Source organism: Gobius niger (assembly GCF_951799975.1).
Source record: "Gobius niger genome assembly, chromosome: 9".
Classification (NCBI taxonomy): Eukaryota; Metazoa; Chordata; class Actinopteri; order Gobiiformes; family Gobiidae; genus Gobius; species Gobius niger.
Window position 1 is genome coordinate 20,696,011 of NC_136860.1, and position 24,143 is coordinate 20,720,153.

The 24,143-nt window shown below is 41.6% G+C and overlaps 2 protein-coding genes across 6 annotated transcripts in view; one reads left to right on the forward strand and one right to left on the reverse strand.

Annotated features, from left to right (window-relative positions):
* Nucleotides 1–4,109: 4,109 nt before the first annotated feature.
* On the forward strand, nucleotides 4,110–6,428 carry nr0b1 (nuclear receptor subfamily 0, group B, member 1). Its single transcript, XM_079563791.1, has 2 exons — nucleotides 4,110–5,007; nucleotides 5,342–6,428. Exons 1-2 carry the CDS (start codon nucleotides 4,377–4,379, stop codon nucleotides 5,581–5,583), a joined length of 873 nt encoding a protein of 290 aa, XP_079419917.1. The 5' UTR covers nucleotides 4,110–4,376; the 3' UTR covers nucleotides 5,584–6,428.
* Nucleotides 6,429–8,676: 2,248 nt separating this feature from the next.
* The window catches only part of il1rapl1a (interleukin 1 receptor accessory protein-like 1a), a 167,673-nt gene continuing 152,206 nt past the window's right edge, over nucleotides 8,677–24,143 (reverse strand). The window contains exons 8-12 of one of the 5 annotated variants that reach the window (XM_079562471.1): nucleotides 22,618–22,763; nucleotides 17,807–17,950; nucleotides 14,450–14,620; nucleotides 11,153–11,197; nucleotides 8,677–10,586 (exon numbers count right to left, since the gene is read on the reverse strand). In XM_079562471.1, the coding sequence (XP_079418597.1) occupies nucleotides 9,865–10,586; nucleotides 11,153–11,197; nucleotides 14,450–14,620; nucleotides 17,807–17,950; nucleotides 22,618–22,763 (1,228 nt within the window). In that variant the 3' untranslated portion in view covers nucleotides 8,677–9,864. Of the gene's footprint in view, nucleotides 10,587–11,152; nucleotides 11,198–14,449; nucleotides 14,621–17,806; nucleotides 17,954–22,617; nucleotides 22,764–24,143 lie in introns of all 5 variants that reach the window. The other 4 variants (XM_079562470.1, XM_079562469.1, XM_079562473.1 and 1 more) reach the window with 4 other exon arrangements.

Sequence of the window (24,143 nt, forward strand, 5' to 3'; positions counted from 1 at the left end):
GTGCAGGTAGATGCCGTTTCTTACAAGGCTTCAGTCAGGCGTAATGATCTTACTCTGTGTTTTAAGATTGCCATTTGACAGCCTGTGTGGAGCCCAAAAGTGTGTATGTTAAGTGTTCTGCTATGCTGATAGATGTGACATACTGTATCAAAACACTGTGAGGGTGCTTTGACAAAGCTGAAATTTGTGCCTCCAGAGGTAAGTCGTACTCTTCAGGTATAGGGCAGGGCTTTTTGATCTATTTAGTAAATTGATCTCACACGACAGAGCACTTCCCTTCTTACAAAATATCACGCGGCTCTGACCTTCTATGCTACCTTTCGGGACAATAGAGAGTTTAGTAAAACCGAATGAATCCAAAAATACACTTTATTATGGTGAAAGAAATTTAAACTAAAACTCATATTTTGCATCACCTTTACATCCGTTCACAGTGTTAGGCAGTTCTCCAATTATCTCTTCTTTTTCATTTAATTTCAATACATTAATAAAATCTATCAAAAGACCTGGTGCATTTTGCCTTGCGTTTCTCCTGCTCATATAAAGCAAACTTGTCGTCTTCCTCTCAGCGCACAAACACACACTCCGCTGTAAGTTGGTGACATGAGTCCTTGGAAAGTGCAGTATTCAATTTGTAACTATTATAGAGACAAGGACGAGGCCCTTTATGAGAGCAGCCACAGAGAGAAAATGGAGGCAGTCGCTATAGCAACCGCCAGAAGAGCGCCCAACAAATCAACAAACAATACAGTACAAGACTTTTTCCATGGCAGCCATTTAATGCTGAGCCTTGAATCAGACAAAGTTGTCTTCTCAAGTTTCTCAGACCTATCTTGGAGTGGCTGTGAGTGTCTAAACCCCTAGTATTTGGTAAAGAAAAAGAAAAAAAAAAATGTTATGTGTGTGTTTTTTTTTCTCTACAACAGTGTTTCAAGGACAGTTCAATTGAATGTGCCAAAGAGCTGTCTTTTTGGGTCACGGCAACCTCAGGATTTCATTTGTGTGATCAGCCTTCAGGGATGTGCTTACCACTGCACAAGCACATAACAATACATTGTGCACATTTGCTTAGACTCTGGAGTGCTTAGTATTGAAGAAGCTTTAGAATGAAATTCATTTTATCTTTGGTTAGCGATGCATTTCAACTGAATTAAAAGGACTTGCTAAATTGCACAACCAAGATCACAGAATGTCTTTGTCTGTCTTGCAAAATACTTTCCCATGACCAACGTCTGCCTAACGGGCTGCATTGGAAGTGACCTTGCTCTAAAAAAGTAGCAGCGCTGCAGGTTTCTGACTCCAATAGTGAGGGTTACTACATTTAATTAAAAGAGAACCACAGTTTTAATGGACTTTATCGATGTGTTACATTCACTAAAGAGATTGCGTTGTTTTTGTTAAGCTTGCATTTGAGACCACTAAGACTACGTACGTGTGCTTTCATGCTCACCCGTTTTAAGGTGGAACCAGAACCAACAGGACCGGGGCCAAAAATAACATCTGCTCTGCCTCCAAGACATTTAAATACAATGGCCTTTCACAGCTGGCACCAACACAAAAAAATAACACTAAATACGTTTCGCATATATTTTTCCCCGTGCACTGATCGGGAACAAGTCGGCTTTTAGTTCAGGGGTAAATGCTTTGAGACACAGAGTTGTTTTATCTGACCAGAGTAGCTAACATCCAGTTCCATTCGACAAACGCTATAGAGAAGGTACAGAACATTTTATCAAGTGCCACAATATTTATTTTAATGAGAGATGATGCCACTAGAGTATTTTAATCATCACCAATTATAGGAATGAGGAACGATAGAAATAAAGTTTGTTGCATGAAGGACAAACAATAAAAACAGGATATAACTTTCAAATTAAAACAAAACCAGTACATGGTCTTTACCGTAGTTCACTCTACAAAACACATCAACCACTATCCATATCATGCAAGTCTCTTTTGGTTTGGGTGTTAAATTATTATTATTATTAAACTACAGCAAAGACTGTTTTTCAGACTTGGGGAACTGGCGATGAGCGCAGATAGATTCTTAAATACATCTTGTACATTTTTTTTTATAAAGTAAAGAAGGTTGAGTGCAAAACAAAGAGCAACAAGACATAATGTAATCTCTCCTTGAGACGGAAGGATTTTTATAACCTGCACTGCTAGGCCTTGAGCGGCAGAAGAGACAGGCTGAGTGAAGGCTGTTTATCCCGCACTCGTCCTTGATATAAACATGTGAAAAATCTCTCTCGGCTAAATCAATACAAAGATATTCGGCCTCTGAACAATGTTGTAGCGCTGCTGCAAAAGTTTTTCATCCTGACTTCATTCACAGCGCTGTCCTTCAGAGCGCACACAGACACAGGCTCCTAGTTACTGCTCTGGCATGAATGTGGCCGTGCACTCTGGGTCATCTTTTCAACCACCACCAAAGAGTGTCTTGTGTGCAAACCCTGACCCTTATTTCCTCCTGGTCAGGGAGGAAGCTAGTCTGCATTATACAACACCTCTGTTCAAAGGATAGTATTCACGTTTGTTTTGGAGACTTTTCTTAATTACTCTCCCCTGTATGTTTCCATTGTCAGCGTGACCTTGTCGCTGCCCTTTTACCTGTAATGAAGTGAGAAGATTTTTTTTTTTTGAAGAAAGCTCAGATGTGTTGGTTTCTAAGCCTGCAGCCGTTTTAGCTTTCTGACCCTCTTCTCGCACACAGCAACCTCCTTCAGTGACAGAATCAAGGAGAGCACTGAGTCATGACATCATAATTCAACAGCTCCTGTTTTCACGGTTAAATCAATATCACTGTGTCCGAGTCAAGGTTGGCGACTGGCCTTCACAGCTCAGCTCCTTCCTACTTCTTTCTAATAGAAAATCATATAAATTGTCCCTAAAATAATTAAGCCTTCAGATCCGTCCGTGTCCTATATTTTTTACCGGCAGCTTGGTGATAAACAGCGCTGCCACAGAGTCAAGGTGATGCTGGGAATAGAAGTGGGCACTGAATTCTTATCTGCGTCTCCTTGTCATTTTTTCCTCACTGGTAGTTTCTCCCAGACAAAAACTTTCACGCTACAGTCAGCTGAATCAACGTTAACAACATTGGCCTAATTCACAATGGCTAATAAACTATCAGGGTAATTATAGCCTACAACTCACACATAAGACAGGTGTAAGAATAAGGGCCCGATATTGTGCCTAGTGCAAGGATAGCACAAGCTCCTCGCGATATGGTTGTTTTCCAAGTGTTGCATTATGTGCTTTCGGGCGTCACTTATAAAAAGAGCGGGTACTGAGGCGTGGTTTATTACAAGCAGCGCTGAGAGTGGTGCTCTGATGGCAGCCTCACATTCAGTTCCTTCGTTTACATCGCGCTGCCTTGTGTTATTCCTTAAGCATTATAGGCTCTCACAGGTCAAACTAAAAACTGTATTAACTCCATCGTGAGCTAAACAATGTTTGTGTCCCGAGAGAAATAGATGTCACCTATAGCCCGTCCTACTGTGGCGCGGATCGGCACTCGCTTGGCAGTAAATGCGTTATCGAGACCAAAACATAAGCACATGTTCAAACCCACAATCCCCTTTCCCCCCCTTGCCCCTTCCAGGCCAAGGAGTCTGGTATTAAAGCAAAAGGCTGCTGTATATAACATCCCCATTGGCCATGAGTGTTTCTCCACCCCACGTACTTATTATTATTTAAAAGCGCTAAGTATGGAGTGGCAAGATCTGAAAGTGCACTACAAAGCGCTATAGATTGGTTTGTAAGCACAAGATCAGACCCTAAGTCTTAATGTGATATGACTACCAATGTTAACTGATGTTTATTATACCTACACAGAGGTTCAATTGCCATTTCACTGGTGATAAACAGAATTAGCCTATAAGTAATAATTATTTGAAATACCTGATATGCATTGTGATGTTGGCAATTACTCTTAATGTTGTTGATTACTCAATTAGTCTTACTCACCTCTTTCCGCCAGGCAAGGCAGAGGAAGCTCAGTGATCACTGGTCAAGTTTGCTCAAGCATTTTATTCTGTATTAAAAACAGGACAGGAAATTTGACTTTAAATGAAGTCTAGTCAAGTAATTCACCTTTCCTCGTGCATCACTAGACCGCTGGACTAAAGAGCGGGAAACAGCAGGACTGCTGCAGGAGGTGGGCAGGGGGAGGCGCCAGAGTCTGGGAGGCGGCATATGCAGAGAGTGAAGCTGCTCTTAAGCTCGGGGACAAACGGGAGTTCATATAAACGAGCCGCCCTTCACTCCGGGGCTATCAGGACTGAGAGACAAAAACAGAGCTACCAGCTCCCGTGTTGACCTCAGACGCTTTGAGAGAGCTGGCGGGTCGGACTGCCCATGTAGAAGAGGCCATGGCCGCGCTGGAGGGTTGCCGCTGTCGAGGCACCACCATCCGAAACAACAATAGTATTCTGTACAACATTTTGAAGAGTGACAGCCTCGCCATTTCCCAAGAAGAGCATCCTCAGCTACAACAGCAAGCAGCGCAACACTTGTTCCACAGGACCTCCTCGTCCACCACAACTACTTCGCTTCAAGACCCGCGGCAGCAGCCGTGCTCGTGCGGCTCCACGCGCCGCCGTGGAGTGCTCCGGTCCCCACAGGTCACCTGCAAAGCGGCGTCCGCGGTGCTGGTCAAGACACTGCGCTTTGTCAAAAACGTGCCATGTTTCCGCGAGCTGCCGGAGGATGACCAGCTGGCACTCATCCGCAGAGGATGGGCTCCCTTGCTCGTGCTCGGGCTGGCACAGGACCGCGTGGACTTTGAGACTACTGAGACCGTGGAGCCGAGCATGCTGCAGCGGATCCTTACGGGAGTTCCAGACCGACAAAGTGAGCTGCTCGCGGGGCAAACCAGGGCCACGGCCGGGGTGTCTGTGGTGGATATCGATTCCATTAAAGCCTTTCTAAAGACGTGTTGGAGTGTGGATATCAGCACTAAGGAGTACGCCTATTTGAAGGGGGCTGTGCTGTTTAACCCAGGTGGGTCAGGGCTCCAGGCCATGAGACAGACTGTGTTATTCAAGCTTTGGTAGTGATCACACCAACACACTACACTGTGACATCCATGGAATCAATAACCAATCAATAATCAGCATTGCTCTGTTGGGATTTTCTGAAATGTTTACATTTAATAATATAATAATAATAAATAACTCATTATGTTTCAATAGTTGTTACTATTGTACTTTCACATAATACTCATTGAACTGTTTTAAACTAAAATGTAGACTACTCTGTGTCAGAGAGTTAATTTAAGTGCACGCATCTGTACATGGATTCCTTTTGTTTTATGTGTCATTTTTCCCTGTTCCAGATGTGGAAGGTCTGCGCTGCCTTCATTACATCCAGTCCCTGCGACGAGAGGCTCACCAGGCTCTGAACGAACACGTGCGGCTGGTGCACCGAGAAGACTCCACACGCTTTGCCAAACTCCTCATCGCCCTGTCCATGCTCCGAGCCATCAGCCCTCCTGTGGTCGCACAACTGTTCTTCAGGCCCGTCATCGGGGCTGTGAACATCGAGGAGGTGCTCATGGAGATGTTCTATGGAAAGTAGAGGGTGGAAAAGTGGACTGTTGTTTCGGAGGCGAAGCTTTACAAGTGACTGGAAAAGTGTGAGAGTGCTTGAAAAAAAGACATGCAACTTGTTTAAGAGGAAAAAACAGTGCAGCTGCTGGAATTCATAATTTATTGTTTTTTATATAAACTATTTTTATAATAAAAAATATTACATCAACAACACTTTCTACTAGCCTTATTTCTGCGTGTAGGCATATATTATCTGCACTGACACACTTGAAACATCTTGTTAAGAAGATAGATATGTGCAAGACGTAGAGATAAATGCGAGTTTACAAATGACGCATGTCTCCTTGAATAATCTGACTCACACCATTCATTCATTATAAATCTATTCTCAGGAGGGCCAAGGTTAGTTTAGGCTGGCTGTGAAGTGCCACCTTACACCAGCAGAGTGCAACAGAACTCCACATTTGGCAGTTTTCCTGAGAAACCAACCCCAAAGCTCCAAGCAGTTGCAGAGCTGGTTTTATGAGCTCATGTAATATCAAATCTGTTCGAGATTACAGGATTTGAAACGTTCACTTTCAGTACATCCTGGAAAACATGATGGTATGTTCGCCATTTTATCTGCTCGAGTATTATTCACTGTATGTATCGTGAGTGAACTAACGGACAGTTCAAAATGGTCTCTTATCGGCTAAATCCACTATAAGGGAGTCGTCATCATCCAATAGCATAAATGGTGAACAAGAAAATAACCGGCTATTACAAAAAAACAGAAACTTACATTTGATTTGTTTGGATACGTTTCATTGTGTAGGTCGTTACGATGAAGACAATGGTGTAGTGGGGCGACAGTGGGTCAGATGGTAAAGTGGCTGGGTCGTCGAATAACCGGGAGGTTGGCGGTTCGGAACCCGCGGCTGCAGATTGTCTTTGTGTCCTTGGGCGTGATACTTCGCTCACCGGCTGCATAAATGAAGTGTACGTGACTGGTTGGTGATGGTCGCAGAGACCGATGGCGCAGGTTGGCGGCCTCGCTTCCGTCAGTCTACCCCAGGGCAGCCGTGGCCATAATAGAAGCTCACAAATCGCTGAGTGTGGAGCAATAGAATAATGACAACAGCGTCGTGCACTGAGAAACTTGTTACACAGGTTTGTTCAATGCAATACAAGTGTAAGCTGTTATTTTATTATTGTTATTAAGGGACAACAAACTATACTGCACTATCCCCTGTGAAGTGATTTTCTGAACCTGCATCGTTATAATTATTAAGATAAACTAGTATTCCAGTCTCCCGACAAAGTCCTCTCTCCGTGGACCTTTGGATATTGGCAGAGCCCTCCTGAGGATGTGCACTATGAGTTTATGTATATTGATGTTGCCTGGTATATATTTGTTCTATATATTTATTCTTTTCCTTTTCCAAGGGCTCCAATAATCACCAGAATAGTTGCTGTTTGAAGTCCCCCTCATTATTGTTATCATCATTATAGGCCTAGTAGCATGACGCCCATAAATAATAACACATTTTTTAATTATTTTTTTTTAAATAACAAGGAGTAAGCCGACACACTCATCATCAAATGGTGATCTTGAAGCAACAGTTAAAGCAGTGTTTTGGTGAGAACTATATGAAAGCACAATGCTATTTATTAAGTCACCAAGGCTATAAAAACAAAATAAAGCGCACGATGTCGCTAGTTACAAAAAGAATGTAACCCTTTTACTCCCCCTTGAGGTATAATGTGGAATTTTATGATTAAAATAATTATCTTTACGCACGATGCTTGAAGTGAACATTTGCTTTGTCCTCCACTCTGTCTACTCTACTCTTCTCAACTCTCTCTCTCTGGGTCAATTTTCCCTCCAGTTAAGCCCTTGATTGCTCTGGGTAATAAAGAGTCTATTAATCTCGTGTTTGCTTGTAAAACTCTCCATCTGTCTAGATGGGGGTTGCCAGATCCAACACTCACTGTCAGCGCAACTTGAGGCCGACTCTACTGGGGCGTTTTATGCTCAAAAGAGCTGGACTAAATCCCAATGGTTTCACTCCACTATGTTTTGCTCATACTCCAACAAAATGTCCACAGCAATGACAACACTTTTTTCCCCCTTTACCCCGTCTGACTTTTCACTCTTACACTGTGCCCTAGTGCGTCGTCTCTTCTTCGCCCCAGTTTCTCTTCTTATGTGGCCTCCCGTGGGATCGTGGGGAAAACAGTAATATTTCTGTATTTTCCAGCGCTCAATCACAAACATCCAAACATCCCTTGTAGGTACACTTGATCCCCAGGAGGGGGCACTGTTTGGCAACGCTCCACTTGCCGCCCTGTTTACTGTGCCAAGCAAAAGCAGACTTCAAATACGCCTCGGTGCCTTACGGCTACTAAATTTACATGTGTTTTTACCCCAAACTTTTTAATGCAAGATCATGGAAGATAAATGACAAAGCCAAACCTACGCGCTGCTGATTCTGAATGTTATATAGGTTATATGTTGTCGAAAATATGTAGAAAGTTTCCAAATGTGGAGTCAAATAAATAAATAAATAAATCACAAAACGTTTTATTGCTTTATGGCCGTGGACATAAATTTAATTAATGAGAGGACTATTTACAAACCCGTAGCTTTACTGTCCCCCAGGCTTCGGCTCAGTTGCTAGATTAAAACTAATTGAACCTGTAGTTATTTACTGTGTGCAGTCAGCGGAATCAGAGCGCACGGAGCGAAGTGTTTTTCCTTACGAGAGCAGCACCTCGTGGCATGATTTTCTATTTTATTTTATTTTTTCTTTGCAACCGTTGCTCCAGTCCTTCCAGCCAAAACACGAACTCAAAGGGTCTATTTATCATGAGTCATTTTTGAGTCCTCTCTATATAGGTCACATAGACTAATGAATATGTGAATGTAATTGCCCATTAAAGAGTAATGCATTCTGTTTGCTTTGCTGACAGTAATTGTTCAAACAAGGACACAGAAGAAAAACATCAAAAGAAAAATTAATGTTTTAATGTGCAGTGCGAAAGTAAGGACAACTGATAATGATAGTGTATCTATAAAGATAGACATTTCTTTCCAAGTGAAAATTGTGTTTATATATTTATATAAATATCTATATTATATAGAATACATATCTATTTGCTATGCATACTCAAAAACCACACCTTCAATATATTTAAAAAGTCTCTCAAAACACAAATGTATTCTTTTCGTTCCTTAAACATAAACTATATGAACCAAAGGGATGAGTGAGATGGGGAAATGTTGATCAACTCAAAACATTGTTAAGTCTGTACTTTTGAATCTAAGGGAGTAGAGGACATATTTATTGGTGTGGGTTTCAAAATCCACCTTAATCTCTGAACAAACCAAAATCACATTGCCAAGTGTACAAAACCAGCATTACACATACACAAACCCCTTTGATGGTCGATGAAATGCAAATAAGTATGACTTCTCAAGCAAACTCTTCTGTTATAAAAATAGACTTCTTTTTAAAATAATCTACAGATTTCTTTTAAGGTGAGGCATTTCACTATCACTCTAAAACAGCAAGGCTGTTTATTTCAATAGAAAATATGAAGCTTTAGAGAGAAATCTGTGAGTCTGTGTGATTGAGAGGACTAGCACTGCCTCCCAAACGTTCTCCAACTGCGTCCACTCTGGTCCACACGGCCATTTCCTCCGTCTTTTTGCATATTCTATGATTTTTTTTTAAAGAGAGAATTATTTGAAACCATATACACCTTTCACAGGTATTGTCCAGGCAATTCTTAAGTTGTTCATGTAAACTACACAAAGTTTAAAAAAAAGTGCTGAAACATGAAAACATGTGTCTTAAGAAACAACTAAAAACAAAAACACTTTTGTGTTAGAAGTTAAAGCAAAGTTCTACAGTAAAAAGGCAAACAAATGAGACAAAAAATATGACAGAAAAGACAAAAGTAGATAAACACTGATGCTACAAATAAATTGAAATATATATGTACAGGACCCTGTTTTCCTTAAGTTGAATGCACATGGAGATGGATCATAATAGTGTGCACAAATGCCATAGTCATAGTCCTTTTTCATGTTCTCACATGTCTGTGATTCACTGTTTGATCAAACAGTGTTTCCTGTAATTCCACATAGAAAAATTCACCTGCCGCACAGGTGTGGTCCACTTAAAAAAAGACAAAAACTGTTGTTTCTCAGTCACTACCGTTAGGCTGAACCCTCTGGTTCCGAAGGATCATTTCATGTCATTTATGTTTTTGTGGCAACTCTCCCTCAGACGTCTGATCTTTGAGCAGTCTGCAGACTGTTCTTCTACCAGATGACGCTGGAGATGCTGGTTTCGCGTGGCAGCAGAGGGAGCATGGCGTTGTTGGCGTGTGCCTCCTCCAGGCTGTGCTCGCGACTCTTTCCCGGAGGCCTTTGTCCATTGAGCAGTGTGAGAGGGATGTTGCAGTAGGTGTGTTGGTTTCCCAGAGAGGACAGGGGTGGCAGGGTCCCTCCTGGGGGAATGTCAAACTCGTAGCTGCGGTAGTAGTGTTTCTGCCGCATGGTGGTGTGGTAGGTGTTGTGGAAAGACGAGCGCAGCTCTGGGTGGGCGGTGGCCATGGCTGTGGAAGTGGCCGCTGCCATGGAGATGGCGGAGACGGTCTGAAGCTCTCCAAAGGGGCCCTGCTCACTCACGTCCAGCGCCGGTTCATGGCTCAGCATGGACTCTGTGCGTCTGAAGGGCATCTCATACTGCAGCTGCTTCCAGAACTTGGAGTTGAGCTTGTTGCTCTTGGGGCCGTGCCACTTGATGACCGTGAGGGTCTTGATGGTGTGTTTGAGCGCCTCCACTTCCTGATAGTTCATGATGCCTCTCAGCTCAGCACACTCAATCAGGATGACCTTGATCTCTCCGGTCACTAGCATGTTTCTGAGCCGGGTCTCCAGCTCAAAGATACTCCAACCTCGACGAACCACATAGTTAGGGGTCATCACTATAATGAGGCGCTTGCTCTGGTCTACGCAGCGAGCCACATCCTCAATGTATGCTGAATCAGTAGAAAAGATAAAGACAATAAATAGTATTAGGTGACATCTTTTAAAATGACATTAAGTTTTAATTGAGGCAGTGTACAATCTGTGTAAGCCCAATTTGAATACAGATTGCCTGTGGTACTGGCACAGAAATCAAGCAGTACTGTTGTAGATAACAGTGGTATTTCAGTCAATACATTGTAGAAACTGCTGGCACCGTCCACAGCGTGACTCAACTGTATGGGATTTACATTAAGCTTCTGTCCAAATTTTGCTTGCGCACAATTACAACAGGTAAAAAGTGCCTGGAGGCTTTTTCAATGTTTAGAGGTGAAAACAAACAGTGTAGAAAAGATGAGGACAAGTACAGGACACACATAACGAAACAATGACAGGTTATGACTCTGCTGTCACTTCTGCTCAGTCCTATTTTACTCTGGGAGTTGGGGCATAAGGGGCAGAACTGTAATCAAAGGAAAACCTTTTAAAGAAAGATTTAAAAAGAAAAACACTTTTTCCACCGAAAGGAGCAGAAGTGACAACAGCTGGTTACAACAGGAAAACGACTGAGGACATGTACCTCCAAAGAGCCGCGTGTCATCCGGGTAATGCTCATTGGTGAGACCTGAACATAAACATTTAGACAGTGAAGTCACAGAGGGAAGACGTCACAGACAGACAACACAGTGATGTAAAGTGCGTCTATCACTTCATATTAAGCTGTTAGTAAAGACATCCAGGACATCATGAAATATTAACACCCCTGATAAATATGAAAATAGAATGGGGTAAAAAATATTTTGATGAGCTTTGATATTTCCTGGGGGAAAGAAATGATATAAACAAAAGAAACATTTTCAAACCCTGAATCGCACTGATTATGTGAGGTTACCTATAATGCAGGCACTATGAAGGATCGAGAAAGATTCTGCATTGAGGAAAGCTCTTAAATTACTGATGTTTCCAGCTGTTTTGTGAAGTCCATCAGCAGTTTTATTTCTTTTCATGGCCTTGTGTTTGAGAACAAATTATTTTGTTATTGTTGTTTCTGTTTGTTTGTTTGTTATTGTAAATCTTCTGCGTGTGACAGTTTAAGAGATTTTGTTTTCACACATGGTTACTGAAATATGAGCTTGTGAATATACCACAAGCTCAGACCCTTCAGAATTCAGTCACCGAGCTTTAACCATTGGAGGCATGCACTAGCACAAGTTAGGGTGCTGGGAAGTTACAAAGCAACTTTTTTTTTACAGTCACAGAGAGGCAACAGGAATTACTACAACTATGAAGACTGCACAAAATGCACGATGAAGAGTAAGTGTTTGAAACTGGTTATCTTACGTACACTGCATTCTAAAAACTATCAAATTATTGTTGGTATTGTTGACAGTCTTTTATCTCACATGTGATAATCCGAGAGCATGTTCGCCTGATTGGACATTCATCTACAATGATTCCGACCTGGCACTGACACTGGCAGCCATTTTCTTTTGATTAAAGGAAGGAGGCAGCTCAGTCAGCGGGGCTCTGAGGCGTCTCACTTTTCCCACTGATGTTTAATTCTGTCTGGACCCAAGTCGGATGTGTGTTTGCGTTTTATCTGTTCCTCATGAAGCCCGCAGTACAAACAGCGCATCGCTTCTAACTAGAGCATCCAGTGCACCGCTGCGCCACTGACGGACTACTAAACAGAGGGGCGCACAAGAGAATATGTTCAGATGGAATTTATTAATGCATAGGCTAGAACTTGATGCATTTGTTCAATACACCAGCTTGTAGCATTCACTATGAACTTACTCCTTAGTGAAAGAGTTTTCTTATAGTGGGTGCAGAAATGTAAGCCCCTTCTAAGTTCTTACATTTCAGTCTGACACTAAAATGGTTGAAACATATTTTTGTTGGTAACAAATGTAGACATTGCTTTAAGTAACCAGACCTTATACAACTGTGGCATTTACATAAAATAGCACTTGCTGGTATTTATTCTATTTATTGGGTGAAACATTAGGCCCAAGGCTTTCCTAAAGGTTCCGCTTAAAACCTGTGTGTAGAATAGTAAGGAGGAATATATACACAATTAGTATCAGGATGCTACATGTTGAAATATAAAGAATTATTACAGTGGTATGAACCCATGGTTTGAATCCATACATACATATATGTATATATATATAAATATATATATATATATATATATATATGCGTATACACTGCGCTCCAAATTATTATGTAAATTGGATTTTTGTGTCAAAAAGGTAAAAAAAAAACAATAATAATGAAACTCATGGATGGTATTGTGTCTCGGGGCTCTATGAATCACTGACATTAATCTCAGAGACCTGGGATGAGTAGTTTTCAGGTTAAGCCCAGTTAAGGGAAAAACTACTGAAAAAGGGTGTTCCACTTTATTATGCATATCATCATTTTCAAGCAATATGGGAAAGAAAAAGGGACTTTCTGCTGATGAAAAGCATGAAATAGTTGAATGCCTTGGTCTAGGTATGAAAACCTTCGATATTTCATGAAAGATTAAGCGTAATCATCGTACTGATAAGAGATTTGTGGATTATTCAGAGCACACTCCGTTTTGTGCAGATAATGGCACAATATGGACGGTTTCTGCCAGACAAACACATCAGATTAAGAGAACAGATGCTACAAAGCAGCATACAGGTATTTGAAGCTGCTGGTGCCTCTGGAGTCTCCCAAACATGAAGGTGTAGGACCCTCCAGAGGCTACAGTTGTGCATAAACCTTCTATCCGGGCCTCCCCTAAACGGTTAATTGATGCTGATGAACAGAAACGGCTGCAGTGGCTCAGAGATACATGAGGACTCATTTTCAAACAGTCTTGTTCACTGATGAGCGCTGTGTAACCCTGGATGGTCAAATCAATGGAGTAGTGAATGGTTGGTGAATGGCCACAATGTCCCAACAAGGCTGTGACGTCAGTAAAGAGGGGGCGGAGTCATGTTTTGGGCCAGAATCATGGAGAGAGAGCTGGTCGGCCCCATTAGGCCCTTTTAGGATCCCTGAAGGTGTGAAAATGACCTTTGAAAAATATGTGAAGTTTCTGACTGACCACTATCTTCTATGCTACAAAAAGAACAGCCGTGCTTTCCCTAACAAAATCATCTTCATGCATGACAACGCACCATGTCATACTGTAAAGAATACCTCTGCATCACTGGCTGCTATGGGCATAAAAGGAGAGAAACTTATAATGTGGACCCTCTCCTCCCCTGACCTCAACCCTATTAAGAACCTTTGGAGCTTCAACAAAAACACTTCTATGAGGGTGGGAGGCAGTTTTCATCCAAACAGCAGCTCTGGGAGGCTATTTTAACATCCTGCAAAGAAATCCAAGCAGAAACTATCCAAAAACTCACAAGTTTAATGGATTTAAGAATTTTGAAGCTGCTATCACACAAGGGCTCCTATGGTAAAATATAACTTGACCTGTTAATATTTTTTTGATTGAAATAGCTTTTGATTTCAGTAAATATGACCTCCTAATGCTATACATTCAACAAATGACCATTTTCAGTTAATTACAAGCTTTAAAATGTATTGAAACGATCAGTTGCATAATAATTTGGAACAGTAGATTTTGAGGTTTTTACTACATTCATTTTTATCACTGGGAGATTTTTTCAACCACATTTAAATGATCCTCTACCAGTTTAAGACTTGACAATTATGCTGACTCTCATTTGAGTTGACAATTTAGAAAATCTTAGAAACATGTCATTTGCATAATGATTTGGAACGCAGTGTATACAGTACATATGCATTCACATAAAACACAAAACACAAGACAATGAGAATGGATAACGTTCAGTAACACGCATACGATAAATAAACTGGTTTCACTTACTTCCTGTTGGAATGAGGTCTCGATCCGGAATGAAGAGTTTGTATCCATAATGTTTTTCCAGGACGTCCGGGAGGATCTCAAGAGCAAAGCGCTCCTCCTCTCTGGTCTCCTGGCTCCACTGGTCTGGATCCACTTTGGTGTAGGACAGGTACGCATCATAGTCCTTGTTATCTGTAATAGAGTGACATCAAATCTGATTTGTGCAATGTGCTAACGGTGGTTTCATTGCAATTTCCACTTCCACATCTCACACTCCTCGGACTCTTGACACAACTATTGGCTTTGAACAAACTATGTGCGAACTGGTTTGCTAATGTCAAGGTAATTCAACGGTTCAGTCTTGTGTTGTGACATGTGCTCAATATTGCCGCCCCTTTATGTCAGCGCTGTGTAATTACTGACAATTTTCCCTATTTCCCCCGACATTTTATTCATATTGTTTAGAGCTCAGAATCTTTCATTTTTCAGTGGGGTGATTACCTGTCCCTTTTTTTTCCTAAATATATTTTTTTGTTGCCAGAGGCTTTATCAAACAGGACAGGTCAGGGTGAAGTGGGTTGGGGAGAGACATTCATCAAACTGTCAGAATCAGGAGTAGAAAGTCCAGTGTACATGTCCATCTTTTGGTTCTACAGTGCAGCCATTTAGGCCTCTGTCCTACTTATTTTAACCTCTTACCAACCGCCTTAACCAAGTCCGGCTTTACCCAAATCTAAAAGCTTCTCCAGAGCTTACAGACTATAGGCCAGTGTGACGCCTCATTTGAAAGGTAAGACCTACCTTGTTGACCTTGTTGTAACATTTTTGAAGCGTTTTTTCCCCCCCTGTTGTCATCTCTTATTTGGCACTTTTATGTTCCCTTTTCATAGGGTTTTTTTTAACGCTTTTTTTTTTTACTGTGTTTTCATCACTTTTTTGTCACTTTATCATTGTGCTTATGTCCCTTTAATTGTGTTATTGTTGCTTTTCCGGCTCGTTTTTGTTGCTCTTTTGTCACTCTTTTGTTGGGTTTTTATCCCTATTTTGACGCTTTTATCAAGAAGCTTTTAGATTTGGGTAATGCCAAACTCGGGTGGGGGTTAAGTGGTAAAAGATGTCCTACATTTATTGGTGTCATGTGAAATTTGAAATAACGTGAGTCAAATATTTTTTTAAAACTGTCCCCATTTAGAAAATGTTGTAGCCTTTTGTCGGTCTCTCTTTAGTGCTATGTAACTCATGCCCCTAGAGGCCATAAGCGCCACTGCAGGTGTCGTAGCATGGTGTGTTTTTTACTCATTAATTATCCGTGAGAGTAAATACTACACTGACAGAAAAGACAAAGGGAGAGATGGATATTGTACATCCAATTACACAATGGAGATAATGTTTTTTCACTCAAACCTGGCTGAACACTTTAAGTGTAGCTAGACTGCAGTTAGCTTTGCCCGTTAGCCTATTAGCCTCTTCTTTGTGATTCCATTAGTGCGTATTGGTGGCTCCTACCCGGAGGCAGCGAAGTTGCAGTTGTGGTTTTCTGGCCAGAGACACCAGGGGGAGATGAATGACCCCCCCAATCATCCCATTAACACTTGTATTACCTCCAGAGGGACTAGTATGAGTAGGATTTATTAAGGTAAACAAGTTACTTAATTCTGCTTTAAATCATATTAAAACCATATGAAGTTTTAATATGGTTTAGTTTTTGGGATAAACAAGAAAATATATAATTAAATGACCCTTTGACAGTCTTCATCTATGATACTCAATATGTTCGATATTACATTTTCCACTTTCAGGTGATCACTCTAAACTGCGAGTCATCGTGGCCTTACATCAAGTTACAGTGACATATTTCTGAACATTGACAAGAGAACCCATACTATCATACCAAAAGGACAAGTTGGCATTTCTGTTCATTTCTATTTTTTGATGCAATTATTACAAATACAGAAATATCCAAAATCTGCTTTCTCCACCTCAGACTGATTTCCCAGAGGACACTGGGAACAGACAACGGAGCAGCGGTGGTGACATGAGCGGGTCCTAGTCATTATACGAATATGGGCCAGACAAAAGAAAACAGGAGCACGCTTTGAAAGTGAAAGGGCCACTGCTGCTGCTGTGCTCAATACAATCCCAACACACATCAAACAAGGCTTTTTAAATTAGCAACCAGCCCCGGCAAATTAGGCACCTAGCAAAGTCTGCAAATCAAAAGCGGCTCTTCCAATCGTCCCAGATGGTGTGACTTAAATCATGGGGAAGTTTGAGTCAACAAACGAGTGCGTAATAGATAATTCATGCAACTGTAGAACGAAACAATGATTCAACAATGAGCTCCACAGATTTTTTTTTTTGGAGAAGATGGTGCAGAGTGAAACTACAGACAAAGACAAATTATACACTGGAAGAAAGTTACATAAATTCCTGGGTGGAAAGTAGTCAAATAGGGACACACAAACTCATGATGCTAAACCAGGAAATGCGGAAATGCAGGAAAAATGGAACAAATGGTACTTAATATTGCTGAGGTAAAATCTCCTTGCAGGACCAAGGGTGGGATGGCACCTGTGGTGGCCCAGCAGACAGGCCACTGATCTTAACCCAGGGGTACCTAGATGCGGAAATACCCAACTATGCATGCTTCGGCTTGATAAGGGAATCGGAGTGCCCACAGGAAAAAAGACACGGAAAGAACAAAATCCACATAGGGATCAAACTGAGAATCAAACTTTGGATCTTACGGCTGAGAGGTGAGCATACTAGCCACTCTGCCATTGCATCACCAACACAACAAAAAGTTACTGTTCTTGTAGTCAGATAAGTTGCTTTACGCCTGGCTAATCTCTATACACAGCTTCCTGGCCGTGCACCAGAGAAAGGTGGACACATCATTGGGTGACATATTGAGACTGATCTCTTTTTAAATGGGAAACAAATTGAAAATCTGTCTTGGTCCTTCCCTATGCGCCCGCTGCACCTACACAATCACACACGCCACGGCTGCAACAAACCAGAGGGGGAGAATGAAGAGACAGAAAAATGGTCCGCTGTCACCCGCATGGCACCACATTCACACAGACACAGGACTGGGAGATAAATCGGCTAATCCAGTCTTTATTAGCTTTGTGAAATATGGAAATACGCAGGTTTCAATCCAGGCTTTAAGATAATTTTTGTGTTCAATTTATGAAGTCACTAAACAAAATGTACTTATTTAGCATATGGTTATCTAAATATACAGTTTTTTTCTATTTTACTTGGTATTTTCCTCTTCTTATGAAGGCTATGCAAGACACACTTACAAGACAGACATTTATCAGTGTGCTAGTTGGCGAGTGTTACAATGCCAAAAATAAAGAGGGGATTATTTACCTCCGTCAACGTCCTCGCTGCCGAAGTGCCTCCTATAGCAAAGCATGAGTTCGATCTTGTAGCACTTGTAGAGGGAGATGAGGAAGATGAGTAAGAGCAGAATGGCTCCAAGGCCCCCTGCCAGCTCCACAGTGTACATTAACTCTGCTGGAACACACAAAGGCAAAGCAATGATGAGTTTCACTATTTGAAATACAGAATATGGACCAAATAAGTAATAATTCACGGCACAGAACTTAAAGCAGAACTAAGTAACTCATGTCCCTATAGGCCATAAGCACCACTGCAGGTGTCGTAGCATGGCTTTTTACTCATTAAATGTCCGTGAGAGTGAATACTACGCTGACAGAAAAGACAAGGAGAGAGGGATATTGTACATCCATTTACATGATGGAGATAATTTTTTCCCCTCAAACTTAGCTGTAAATACTGTTTAAGTGGCGCAAGCCCACAGCTAGCTTTGCTCGTTAGCCTGTTAGCTTCTTCTTCGTGATTCCATTAGTGTGTATTGGTGCCTCCGACCTGGAGGCAGGAAAGTTGCAAGCATGGTTTTCTGGCCAGAGACACCAGGGGGAGATGAAAGACCCCCCAATGATCCCATTAACACTTGTATTACCCTCAGAGGGACTACGAAAAGGATTTATTAAGAGTTACTTGGTTCATTTTTTACCCATAAAAATAAAATTATTCCCTTTCAGATTTTCATTGCCCACTGTCCTGAAAATGAACAAAGTGATAATTTGCGACAACCTAAACAGTAGTACCTGGAGGAAACCTTTGGAGAGAACATGCAAACTCCACACAGAAAGGCCCTGTCCAAGTCGGAATCAAACCATCTAGCTGTGAAGCACAAGCACTAACCACTGTGCCTCCCAATGTTGTTTGGTTACTCCATAACACAGACCAGCACCACAACAAGTTACATTTCAACCAATATAAATAGAATAAAAGACTGTCATTCTTTGGTATTGCTGGCAAATCCACTTCCTTGTATAACTACCTGTGTCTGCACTGAAGAGGTGGACGTGCATTAACCTTGGGGACGAGTGTTAACCTTGAGTGGGAGTTTAAAATAAGTTTAGGGAAGAGTGGGTCTATGCAAGAAAATACAAGATAATGAGAAACTGGCTTGATTTCCTTTGGAGCCGAGCAGCGGTGACACAACTCTGCACTTTGGCCGCAGTCCACATTGGGACACTTTCTGGATTAGATTGTATTTAAACTGTAGCACTTATCTCTCTCTCTCTCTCCCCGTTCTCCCACTGTATCAAGTATTAGCCGCGCTCTCTCTGTTCATTCTTCTTCTCTATTATCTCATCTCGATCGCCCCAGAGACACAGCTCAAGGAAGGATGACTTATGTTGTGTATTAAAGCGGCATTTACCTGGTTGCCTCTGCTCCGGCAGCTCACCTTATATCTCTGTCACCGAGGGCTTGCCGCAACACTCGGCCGTTACCATGACGACGCCTATGCAACCGCCGCATTATTAGATTATGAGCACGGCAACGGCGTATAGTGCATATCTCCGCAGCAGTGCGCAGGACCGGTGACAGAGCTCGTTTTGTGTCCTCAAAAACCGTCAAGATTTCTGAGATCACTTGAGATTTTAAAAAATGGAAAATTCTGGAGTTATTTTTAATGTTTAAGCTCTTAACCCTCACATGATCTGAGCACATTTTCTCCAGTTTGGCTTTTCCCAAATCTGAAAGCTTCTTGAAAAGAAAATGAGACGAAAACGAGGATGAAAATGCGATAAAAAAACGATGAAAAAGTGACAAAAATGTGTGATGAAAACGCAACATAAAGAGCCAAAAAAGAGCAACAGAAAAGTGACGAAAAGGTGATGAAAAAGTGAGAAAAAGCCACGTAAGAGCAACAAAAAAACATGTGACATACAAAACTAATAGCAACTTTTTGTTGTGTTGTCGCTGCATTTATGTCACATTTTTAAAGATTTTTTGTCAAGTTTTTGTCTCGTGCTTTCATAGTTTTTCCCATCATGTTCTTGTCATGTTTGGTTGCTTTTTCATCTTTTTCATCTCTGCTTTTTAGTTGTGTTTTTGTCGCTTTTTTGTTACATTTTTATCCTTGTTTTCGCCTCATTTTTGTCACTATTTTGATGCTTTGTTCAAGACGTTTTTAGATTTGAAAATGTGCTCGGTTCAGCTGGGGGTTAAGAGGTTAAACATTTGGACACTGGTCCACAAATGTGCCCCATCATCTCCCCCAGGAGTTTCCAATGTGCTCTTGTTACTAATTAAAGCCACATTGCTACACATTTCAAGTTACAGTATATGCACCCTCTCTTGTTGCTCTTGTGACATACAAGAGCAACTAAACTGCAAAACATAAATACAAAAATGCCAATGATACAAAACATGCAATTTTTTTGGGTCTGGGTTATCAAAATACAGTATTTGGAAGAGGACCTAATATATTTAAACCTCATGACTAGGCTACACTGAAAAACAGTATCTCCATGGAAACAAGCTATTGATGTCCCGCTCTCAGCAAAGGCCTGAGAAGAAGCGAAGCCTGGCCCGGTTGCAGACAAAGGGTAGAAATTAGCTTTGGCTGTTGTACATTTTGTATGTGTACTTTCCTCCTAAATGCATCGTCCCTTGAAATAAATATAAATACAAACACAAGGTCAGACGTTTTTTTGGGGTAATTTTCACCAAATAAATTACCCATAGTAAAATAAAATGCTGATTATCAGGTAAATTGTTAGAAGCATAAACCTCCAGTCAGTGCTGCCACACTGCCACACGATTTCTCTTTTCATCTAAAGAAGGGACGCCTACAGAGACGACCACAGACGCCGCTGCAGGCCATACGACTGTTGCCTGATGCATTCTGGGAAAAGGGATGCATGAAATAAACATTAGACTATCATTGGGAGAGGAGGAAGACGGCGCGCGCACTTGAAGTATCTTGAAGCGTTCCCTCTCCAGCGTTCGAGATAAACGGAGAGCTACTCACACGGAAACGCGCCGGTCCACAGAAGCAGTTTACTGAGCCGCAGATTAAAGCTTGCTGACAGACAGACATGCAAGGAACTGGAGGATTGTAATTGTAGGCAAAAAAAAACAACAACTCACTGGGCAATTGTGGGGATGCAAAAAAAAAGACCAATTTGCTGTTTAAAGAGCTGTCAAATTCGGAGTCTTTCAGGGTGACAGCCAGTGTGTGCAAACAGTTTTAGACAAATGAGAAGAAAAGCGACGGGCCACTGCGAGAGGAAACAAGCGCACAGGAGACTGCCAAAGCAAGCGCAAAACAAAAGGCTGTGAAGATGTCCCATTTACTTTTACAGGTGAGCGAGGCACAATTCGAGAAGTGTCCTTCGAGATGACAAAAAAAATCTTTCACAAACACTTTATTGAAAAGTTGAGAAAACACTGACTCAAGGTTTTATGTGTTTGCAAATGTTTTTTGAAGTTAGCCAGCAGTCAGTTTTCCCAAATCTGAAGTTCCATGTCGCATAGTTTCTTTTAAAGCATTATAAACTTTTTTTTAGCAACAATAGAGCTCTTGTTAAAGCAGTACTTAGTAACTTGTTTACCTTAATAAATCCTTTTCGTAGTCCCTCTGGGGGTAATGCAAGTGTTGATGGGATGATTGGGGGGGTCTTTCATCTCCCACTTTTGTCTCTGGCCAGAAAGCCTCAACTGCAGCTTTCCTGCCAATGGGCAAGGAACACGCTTCTCTATGGTCCTCATTGCGGGGAGATGACATCGTTGTAATACCACCCCCTCGTGGCCAAGGGCGACTCGTGGGAGCATTGATTCTAATGGGACTTCAAACGTCCCAAAAACGGTTTCGCTATGACCCATAAGACAACGCTGGGGTAGGTGAAATATTTTTAACCATGCTGATTTTTGTCTATCAGCCCGAAAATTGGAAGCATTTTCAGTGCATTGACTGTGGCGGTGCTGCCCACCCCGCTAGCGCAGAGCTTCCCGCCTTTTTGCCCTTTAAAGGAACAGGCTGTACAGGAGCAGACTGAGCGTTTAAGCCATTAAGTTTCACACACTACTCGGGAACCTTTACAATGAATGGGGCTGAATGGGACTGGCTCATCTTTATTATATTATATCTATGTTTCCTGTCTACGCGTTGGAGTCACCAAATAGAATCACGAAGAAGAAGCTAACAGGCTAACGGGCTAAGCTAACTGCAAGCTAGCACCACTTAAACAGTATTTACAGCAAAGTTTGGGTGTAAAAATTATCTATAATTAGATGTGCAATATCCCTCTCTCCCTTTGTTTTTTCTGTCAGCGTAATATTTACTCTCACGGACAATTAATGAGTAAAAAAACGTAACATGCTACGACACCTGCAGTGGCGCTGATGGCCTCTAGGGGCATGAGTTACTTAGTACTGCTTTAAGCTTTTGATCTGCAAAATGTCACACTAATGTTCTTACTTACGATGTTCCTTCTTCTTCTATTATTAAAAATCCTGGAATCCTTACTTTTAACACATTTATATTTTGTAAATGAATTATTTAAGTGTTTACTTGTACTCCTTTCAAGGAACTTGGGATCAGAAGCCTTGATCCAAATGTTTTTCAATCATTTGAAGGCCGATACTCAGAGAAAATGTTGATTTCTCTCTCTCGACATCCTGAGAGCCCCGTGTCCTCTTGAGTGATGGGTAGACGAAGGCCTGAATATTTCATCTTTCATATAGTTTTAATGAGGACATAAAGCATTGGCAGCTATAGACTGTATGGAGCAGTGGAGTGTGTGAAAGCTGTAGTGATAACTTAGATAGAGATGGCAAGCTGGTGAAAGAGGTCTCACTCTGTCTTAAGATCTGCACAGTCGCGTGGCGCCGGCCGTTGGCGTTTTCCACGTAGCAGGAGTAGTTGCCCATGTCCTCCTCCTCCAGAGTGTCTATTGTCAGTGAGATGACCACTTCCTGCTCGCCCAGATGCTCCTTTACCACCCTAGAACACAAAGAAAATGACACGTTAATGAAACAGACATGACATTAGCAGAGATGTATTCATCAATCTGTAAAACCTTCTTCCTCTGGTCCTATTTGTAAAGCAGTTTAAAGACCTGCAGAGGGCAGTGGAGTGCATTTTGCTTATATACTGTATATAAAATGTACTTTTTCTGTGTTACAATAATTAATAAGCCAAGAATAAACACAGTACAGCTACTTATTTGCAGTATTTAGAGAAAAATAAGCATTATCTCCACCACATAAACACGGCAGAGTTACTTCTTCTTAGAGGATACTTCAGTAACTATGGAACTTCGCTGGAGTGATCCCTGGAAAAGTGGATATCAACCAAGCATTTTTTTAATTATAGTTTTGGGCCTGTACGTTCAATATTCAAAGACTTTCTTGTCAATTCATTGATATGAATCGAAATGTTCATTCTCTCAAGTCCTTGGTGTAGAGAGTGAGGGCAGGGGAGGAGTTTGAAAGAACTTGGTTTACGGGACCATTTCTTTGAGCAAAAGAAGTAAGTGCCGTCATCTGTTTGCGCTGGGATAACAAAGAACATCATGACCCACCAGGCATCTAAACTTTGTGTTCAGATTAGATGGTTTTGTAGAGAAATTTGTCTTGGAAACAAACAATAGAGCATTCACACATGCACCCATTGTTTTGTGAGTTCATGTAAACCTTAGACTTTTTCCAGAGAGGCCCCTCTGTTCGTATTATAGGCTACCGGTACCAATTTTTGATCCGAAAATATTCTCAACACCAGCAAGCTTTTATCTATTATTTTATTTTTTAAATCTCCAAACTGGTAGCCTATATTGAGGGTCACCAGTCTAACATATGAGTTGTTTTGTCAAATCAATTATGACTCATCGAACCTATGCAGAAATGTACAGAGCCATTGGCGGTGGAGAGCTACAGTGTTGGTGCGACATGCCTGATTTAGTGACTACCCTCCTGTATTCTATTACTGTACAATATAAATGCTATGGTATGTAATGGCACAATAGAAGCCACAGTGTAATTGTGCACATGGTGAAAAGGCCCCGCCAGTGCCACACGTGCACAGCCTCCCCCTCCTGTGTTACTGTAAGTACTTCACGCTATGTTAATTCCTTTTCTCTGCACTCAAAACATATGAGAAATGAAAATCAATAAGGGCTCTTCCTCGGCATGTGCGGGAGGGGAATCAAATAACGGCCACGAGGAGGAAATCTTTTTATAGCGGCTGCCATGGTAACGGGCAAAGGAAAGGAGAGAAAGTAATATTCCATAAAGTCAATGAGTGTCCCCCGCTGGGCTGCTCAAGACTCATGCACACTACTTAGCCCGCTTCGCACGGCGCCCTCCGCTGCATTGCCGATGTATG